The following is a 7760-nucleotide window of genomic DNA, read 5'->3' as shown; positions in this document are numbered from 1 at the left end:
GCTGCTCAGATTTGGCCAAACTTGGGGCATCAGGACCATGCTGAGCCTGGGGGAAAAGTGGGAATTGCTGTTGGTGGGGAAGCAGGGATCCTGGGGATGGTGCTGGAGAGGGGCTTAGAGCCAAGCCCCAGACCCATCACAGGAAGGGGAACAGTGGTGGCAGGAGCAGGCGGTGACCCCAAGGCAGAGGGGGCCGAGCTCTGCCTTTATTTGTTTCCAAAAAGCACCTTGTGAGGAACAGTGAGATTAGAGACCCTCTGGAGCCGTGGTTATGCCAAGGTTCCCCTCCTGGAATGCCCCTTTCCCATGCCTGAGCATTCCAGCCCTGCATCCAGCATCCTGAATAAGCACTCCTGAGGCCGGGCCTCCCCATCCCGGGTAATGAATGCCTGACAGATGCAGGCAGGAGCAGTTGTTCCCAGACTCTGGGTAGCAGGAGCAGGGAAGCCTTGCTGCTCTGGGAACAGGTGCTTCAGCACATGGAAGTTATTTCTGAGCTGCCTTGCATCGTCCTGTGGCATCTCAGCCCTGCTGAGGGCTGGCACAAGCAGGGGACAGGGCTGGGCTGGGCTGGGCTGGGCTGGGCTGGGCTTGGGCTCTGGGCTGGGGCTCTGGGCTGGGGCTCTGGGCTGGGCTGGGGCTCTGGGCTGGGGCCCTGGGCTGGGCTGGGGCTCTGGGCTGGGGCTCTGGGCTGGGCTGGGGCTCTGGGCTGGGGCTCTGGGCTGGGGCTCTGGGCTGGGCTGGGGCTCTGGGCTGGGGCTCTGGGCTGGGCTGGGGCTCTGGGCTGGGCTGGGCTGGGCTGGGCTGGGCTGGGGCTCTGGGCTGGGCTGGGGCTCTGGGCTGGGCTGGGGCTCTGGGCTGGGGCTCTGGGCTGGGCTGGGGCTCTGGGCTGGGGCTCTGGGCTGGGGCTCTGGGCTGCTCCAGGATGTCCAGGGATGGGGCTGGTGGATGCAGATGTCCCAGTGCAGTGCTGGGTGAAGGTCAGATGAGGTGACATGATAAGCAAAGTCCTCCTGAGCACAGCTGGGAGGGAGAAGATGTGCTGGGAAGATGAAAAGCTGTTTCTGCAGATGTTTTAGCCCTAAAACGAGGGCTAAGTTACTAAGCCAGGCTGTAAATTATTCCTTTTAGTTAACAGGGGGAAAATGTACCTGCAGAGGCCAGGCTGCCCCTTTCCCAGCAGTTCTGCACTTGGAGAACTGAGCTGGGAGGGTTTGCTGAGGGCTTGTGCTGTGCCTGGTGCAGGGCTGGAAATCTGAGAGAAGGGGTCATCCCTGGGCTAAGAATAGTCAGGAAGCAAAACAAGCTGAACACTGCAATGGGGTGATTTTCCTGTCCCCTGAGCAAACACAGCCCCTGAGAGGGCTGGGCCAGGGGGCTGAGTGCCCTGGACATGCTCCTGACAGAGTTATCAGTGCCACAGAGGTTGTGTCCAACCTCCTGTTTGGGGCATGCTGTGATCCTGGGATGGGGGGGCAGGCACCTTATCTCTGCTGAGATAACACTGTCACAGCATGGCTGGGGACAGCTGGGAGCTCCAAGTGCTTTGGAGAGAGGCAGCATCGCTGTGCCCATGTCCTGGTGCTGAGGGACAGGCTGTGCTAGCCCTTATCTCACTTCTAACCCTCACTTTTTCCAATCTGCCTCCAACTCTGCCAGAGAACCAGGGATGTCAGACACGGAGGAGGTCACCGAGGAGTATGAGCAGTAAGTGGGGTGGTTTTAACCCCCTTTCTTTCTCCCTGTTCCCATTTTCCCACTGCAGCATTGCTTGGAGGTGCTCTCATTGTTACCCAGCACCCACCATGGACCCCCAGCCTGTGCCCCTCTGCCTTGGCAGTGCCTGACCCCAGCAGGGGCAGTTTGTATCCACAGCCATGGGCAGGACAAGGTTTGATTTCTGAATTCACACACACAGTTTGTGTGCCTGACCCCAGCAGGGGCAGTTTGTATCCACAGCCATGGGCAGGACAAGGTTTGATTTCTGAATTCACACACACAGTTTGTGTGCCTGACCCCAGCAGGGGCAGTTTGTGTGGGGAGTTGTATCCACAACCACGGGCAGGACAAGAATGATTGCTGAATTAAAAATGCTGCAGTCTCAATGTGTGGGACAGAGATGGGAAAACCCAAGAGTCAGTGGGGAAATGGGAAATCCAATCTGCTGCTGCTGGGGCCCTGCTGCCCCATGCAGAGCATCACTCTCCAAGGCCCAGATTTGAGAGCATCTTCTGCTGATGGAGGCACATCCTGGAGAGATGGGGCTGGGTTATAGGGGTGAGTTCCAACACAGCTCCCACTGCTCATCCACCAGCAGAGAAAGGACCTGAACCCTCTGGTGTTTCAGTGCCACACCAGACTCGTGTGTGTCACCAATCTGTCCCCCTGGGACAGGCTGTGCATCTCCCCCACGGCCAGGGAAGGACTTGGGGGCAAAGGTGGGATGTGAGCTTCCCATTTCTGGGATTACAGGCCAAGGTCATTCATCTCCTCATGCTGCAAAATGGGGGGGTGCCCTCACCACTGTCAAAGTGCCAGTCCGGACCTTCAGGCCCTGCTCTCCAGAGCCTGCAGGGTGACCTGGGCCTTGTCCCTGTCCCCAGTGCCACCTGCCAGCCCCCCAGCAGCCACGGCCTGTGCTGTGAGACAGGGGAGCCAGCCTTGAGGAGTCCCAAACTCACCTCAGCCTCACTGATGGCCCCGTTCCAGCAGCTCAATGTGACTCTAAATTCCTGTTGTGCTTTGCAGGGAGCAGGAAGGTAAGAGGACATGGAGCACCTGCAGCTGCCCTGAGGCCAAAAACTGATCAGAGAAACTCCAATAACCTGAGGCTTCTTTCCCTTCTCTCTGTCTGTGCCCTGTGTGCTCGCTGAAGAGGAGTGCGTGGAGGAAGGTAGGAGCTGCACCTGCAAGGACCAAGAGCCAAATGCTTCAGTGTTTTCCTGGGGGGTTGGGGGTCAGCTCCTGGGCTGCACTGGGCAAATCATGTCCAGGAAAGGCTGATGTGACCATGTTTGAGATGCCTGCACCTGAAACATCAGTAGGATCAAAACCAGTCTGAATTTTCTCAGGATCTCTTTTGTCAGTGCCTCAAACCAGGGCTGGCAATGCTGGACATGGGTGTGGACTGAGGGGTGATCCCAATATCCCAGCGGGAGCTGGAGCCTCTGCTGAGCGTGTGACAGCCTTGCCAAGCTCAAACTGCCACTGCCTCAGCCTGATGGGGACAAAGGACCTGGGCTGGGCTGAGCTGGGCTGGGCTGGGCCGGGCTGGGCCAGGCTGGGCCGGGCTGGGCCGGGCTGGGCTGGGCTGAGCTGGGCCAGGCTGGGCTGTGCTGGGCCGGGTTGGGCTGGGCTGGGCCGGGCCAGGCCGGGCCAGGCCGAGCTGGGCTGAGCTGACCCGGGCCGAGCTGGGCTGGGCTGGGCTGGGCTGAGCTGGGCTGAGCTGAGCTGGGCTGGGCTGAGCTGAGCTGGGCCGAGCTGGGCTGAGCTGGGCTGGGCTGAGCTGAGCTGAGCTGAGCTGAGCTGAGCTGAGCTGAGCTGAGCTGGGCCAGGCTGGGCCGCGCTGGGACGAGCTGGGCCGGGCTGGGCCGAGCTGACCCGGGCTGAGTTAGGCTGGGCTGGGCCAGGCTGGGCTGGGCCGGGCTGGGCTGGGCTGGGCCGAGCTGGGCCGGGCTGGGCTGGGCTGGGCCTCTGGCTGCTCTAGGGCTCTGCCAGACAAAACACTCCAAGTGTAAAAGCAAAGAGAGGTGCAGGGGGAAGCCCCTGCTGTGCTCCAGTCCTCATCTCACGCACGCCCAACCTCTGTGGCACCCAATTAATCCCTGTGCTTATTCCTTCCCTCCTCCCTGGCTCAGAAGAGGAAGAATGGATAGAGGAAGACGACGGTAGTTATTGCACCTTTCATTATTTCCTCTCTCTGCTCTCGGGAGAACTCCTGGGTCCATGTGTTCTGACTCTCCCTGGTTGGGGAATGGTTTTCTTTCATTCTTCCACTTCTCTCTCTTCTTCCTGCACTCCTCCCGTGCCCTGCTGTGCTGTGTGTCCATCCTCTGTCTGTGCCTTGTCTCTTATATCTGCCAGCTGTGGTTTGCTGTTTTGCTGTCATCTTTTCCTTCCCCTCTGTGTGGCTGTGGCCCCGCGGGTGTTCCCAGGGCACAGCATCGCTCTGGCTCCGCTGGGGGAATCCCGTGGGGACGCTGCTCCCTCCAGTGGAAAAAGGCTCCAGCAGTGTCACAAAGCGTCCTCAGCCACCCCTGGAGCTCCCTGCTAGAGCAGAGCCATGGGGATCCCTCCTTCCTTCCTGGGCTGTGAGGGATTGGCAGCGTGAGAGGGGATGAGGGACAAGGCAGGAGGTAGCGATAAATCCTTGCATTTCACTAATTTTAGGGGGTTTTGCCCTGAGGAGCACAGGCAGCCCTGGGGTAAGGTTAGAGAGGAGCCCTTTGCTCCCAAGCCACTGCAGCTGCCCAGGTCCCTCTGGGCTCTGTCCCAAAGCAGGGATAGACGTGAGGAGCTGCAGGGATAGACGTGAGGAGCTGCAGGGATAAACGTGAGGAGCTGCAGGGATAAACGTGAGGAGCTGCAGGGATAAGGGTGAGGAGCTGCAGGGATAAGGGTGAGGAGCTGCAGGGATAAGGGTGAGGAGCTGCAGGGATAAGAGTGAGGAGCTGCAGGGATAAACGTGAGGAGCTGCAGGGATAAGTGTGAGGAGCTGCAGGGATAAGAGTGAGGAGCTGCAGGGATAAATGTGAGGACCTGCAGAGATAAGTGTGAAGAGCTGCAGGGATAAACGTGAGGAGCTGCAGGGATAAACGTGAGGAGCTGCAGGGATAAATGTGAGGAGCTGCAGGGATAAGAGTGAGGAGCTGCAAGGGACAAGGGTGAGGAGCTGCAGGAATAGACATGAGGAGCTGCAGGGATAAATGTCAGGAGCTGCAGGAGCTGCAGGAACACTGCTGTGCTCACTCTGCCCTCCCTGCACAGGTCAGGAGGAGCAGGTAGAGGAGGTGGAGGAGGAGACCACAGAAGCCAAGGCAGAAGGTGAGTGGGGGCTATGCCAGGAGCTCCTTGGCTTGGCTGGGCCATGCTCTGCTCCAGGGCTGCCAGCTGGGGACTGGGATGTGCCAGCGGGGCTGTGACAGGGGGACATCAGCACAGAGGGGCAGCTCCCCCAGATCTGGTGTGCAGTAAGGGGGTGTCAAACTGAGATGCCCTTCCCTGCTCTGTCTGGGCCCTACAAACATGAAATGGTGATGAAATACCTGAAATACAAATGGTGCTTGCTGCTGGTGGCTGTGTCCAGCCCTCTGAAATAATGCCAAAAATGGGCCCAGCCTGGCTCACCAAGGGGTCCATTGCCTTAGAGGGGGTTTCCAGAGCTGGGCTTGAGCTCTGATGTGTCTGATCATCAAAAGAGCACTGGGTTTCACGAGGTGGCTTTGGGGCATGGTGTATGACCCTGTGCTGTCCCCTCTGCTGGGGCAGGCTCAGATCCTGGCTGTGACCCCAAGTCAGGGTGCTGGGACCCCTCTGTGCTGGGGGTGTGGCTGCCCTCACCCAGGGGTGCTCATGTCTCCCATTGCTTTTAAACAGAACAAGAAGATGAAACGAAAGCAGCAGGAGAAGGTAAAGCTGGAGCAGAGGAGAAATGGGTTTGGCCATTCCAGTCCTGATCCCATTCCCCTGAGACACTGGGCCCTTGTAACGAGGTTTTGGTGCTGAATTTATTTGCTACCAAAGGGACAATTTGTGGTAAAATGGGCAGAGCTGCCCTGGCCACATCCCCCAGCAGGACAGGGGCAGCAGGAGGGATGGATTTGTGCTGCCTCTGGCAGAAATTCACCCAAAATAGAGGAGGAGAGAGAGGCACTGCTGCTTTTCCAGCCTGAGCTTCTGCAAAACTTGTCTGGATTCCTCCTGAGAGCACCTGGGGCTCTCCTGGCCACCCTGTGAGTGAGGGGTGTCCCTCAGGGGCTGCTCTCCCCCATTCATCCTGCAGGGATGCAGCCGGGGTTTGCACTGGGGACAAGTGTGGGAAAGAGGGGGACAGCCCCCCAGAGTGTCCCTGGGCAGGACTGGCCACGGGGACACAAAGCATCGTGTTTTCCACAGGTGGAGAGGGAGAGCGGGAGCAGGAGCCCGGGGAAGGTGAAGTATCACCCTCGTTCCTCCTCCTGCCTGGGGGTTCCAGCTCTGCCCTGCTCAGCCAGCAGCACCAGCTGTGCCTGGGCACACCGTGTGGCACAGGGCTGGCACCTTGCTGCTGGGGGGGTCCCTGGGAAGCCCCCGCTGCTGTGGAGAGAGGGAGGGCTCAGCTCAGGGTGGGCTTGGCTCAAGGTGTGACAGGAAACCCCTCGGTGACACTGACCTTGTCTTTCTGTGCTGCTCCTGGGACCTGCAGGTGAATCGAAGCCAAAACCCAAGTAAGTGTGGCAGGGTTTTCCTGGGGCAAGGTCTGAGCCATGTCAGGGTGACAGAGCCTGGTCCATAAAGGACAGGGCACGGGGAGCCTCCAGGGCAGGGTGGGACTGGGGTATGGAGAGAAAAGGGAGAGAAACGACAGCAAAACACAGCCCATGAAGGGGACCCTGAGAACGAGGTCTTTAGGCAGTTCTGAAGCATTTTGCACATTCCCTGGGAGAAGCTCAGCGGCCCTGTGACCCTGCAGGTGACAGAAGTGTGTGTGTGTGTGTGTGTGTGTGTGTGTGTGTGTGTGTGAGCACCCCAGTGTGGGACACAGAGCCCAGGCTATGGCTCGCATGAGGCACATGTTTCCAGGAGTGCCAGGGACTGACCCCGAGGGAGCAGGACTGTGAACCATTGCAGGAAACCTGGGGGGTCCTCCTGGGCCCCTGGGATTCTGCAGTGTGGGAGGCAGATCTGCCCTCAGCCATCATCATCCCTTCATCCCTTTGTGCCCCTGCTGGGCATCTCCTGCCCTCCCTCAAGCCCCACAGGAGGAAGGCTCCAGCTGCCTGTGCCAGGTCACACAGAGCACACAGTGCCCTTTGGGGGGAGCAGGGGGCTGGCAAAGGGCCCTGGCCATGCTGTCTGCAGCTTGCAGGGTTATTCCAGCCATGCAGGCACCTGGGAGCGTTTCCAGGGAATGCCACAGGTCTTCCTCTGGGGCTGCCCAGCTGGCACCTCCAGCAGGATGCATTGCACTCCTCCAGCTGTGGCCACTCTGCACCCCGGGGGGCTCAGGGGGGTGGGATGGGTGGAGGGCACGTGCTGTCCCAGACCTGCTGCAGCCCCCTCGTGCTCTGGCTCCCCCTCCACTGCAGGGTCTTCATGCCCAACCTGGTGCCCCCCAAGATCCCAGATGGCGAGAGACTGGATTTTGATGTAAGTTATGGCCCAGTTCCCACCCCTGGGGGTGCTGCCCTCCCTCTGCTCCCCCTCAGTGTCTGGCAGCTGCTGGAGGCCCTGGCTGTCTGTGCCTGCTGCAGGACATTCACCGCAAGCGCATGGAGAAGGACCTGAACGAGCTGCAGGCCCTCATCGAAGCCCACTTTGAGAGCAGGAAGAAGGAGGAAGAGGAGCTGCTGTCTCTCAAGGACAGGATTGTACGTGTTCAGCCTTCCCCTCTCTGGCTGTTGCCACCTGGTCCCTGTGGGCACTCAGCCACTGTGCCCTCCCCACAGTCCTGGCAGACCTGGGACACCCCTGGCCCTGCAGGAGAGAGCCTGAGGGTTGAACCAGATTTCTATGAGCCCCAGTGCCTGCACACCATAAAATTCCCTGAGCTGGAAGGGACC

At 59.7% G+C, this 7760-nt stretch overlaps 1 protein-coding gene across 3 annotated transcripts in view; it reads left to right on the top strand.

Annotated features, from left to right (window-relative positions):
- The first annotated feature begins 1669 nt into the window (after positions 1-1669).
- TNNT2 (troponin T2, cardiac type) overlaps positions 1670-7760 on the top strand; it is a 10469-nt gene continuing 4378 nt past the window's right edge. The window contains exons 1-10 of one of the 3 annotated variants that reach the window (XM_036398408.2): positions 1670-1707; positions 2749-2759; positions 2876-2893; positions 3858-3887; positions 4987-5043; positions 5596-5628; positions 6115-6150; positions 6404-6425; positions 7287-7347; positions 7452-7568. In XM_036398408.2, coding sequence (XP_036254301.1) covers positions 1670-1707; positions 2749-2759; positions 2876-2893; positions 3858-3887; positions 4987-5043; positions 5596-5628; positions 6115-6150; positions 6404-6425; positions 7287-7347; positions 7452-7568 — 423 coding nt within the window. The remainder of the gene's footprint in view (positions 1708-2748; positions 2760-2875; positions 2894-3857; positions 3888-4986; positions 5044-5595; positions 5629-6114; positions 6151-6403; positions 6426-7286; positions 7348-7451; positions 7569-7760) is intronic. The other 2 variants (XM_036398409.2, XM_036398410.2) reach the window with 2 other exon arrangements.

Source organism: Molothrus ater, chromosome 25, assembly GCF_012460135.2.
Source record: "Molothrus ater isolate BHLD 08-10-18 breed brown headed cowbird chromosome 25, BPBGC_Mater_1.1, whole genome shotgun sequence".
NCBI classification, from domain to species: Eukaryota; Metazoa; Chordata; class Aves; order Passeriformes; family Icteridae; genus Molothrus; species Molothrus ater.
Note: the sequence above shows the minus strand (reverse complement) of the source record. Positions and strands in the feature narration are given on the sequence as shown.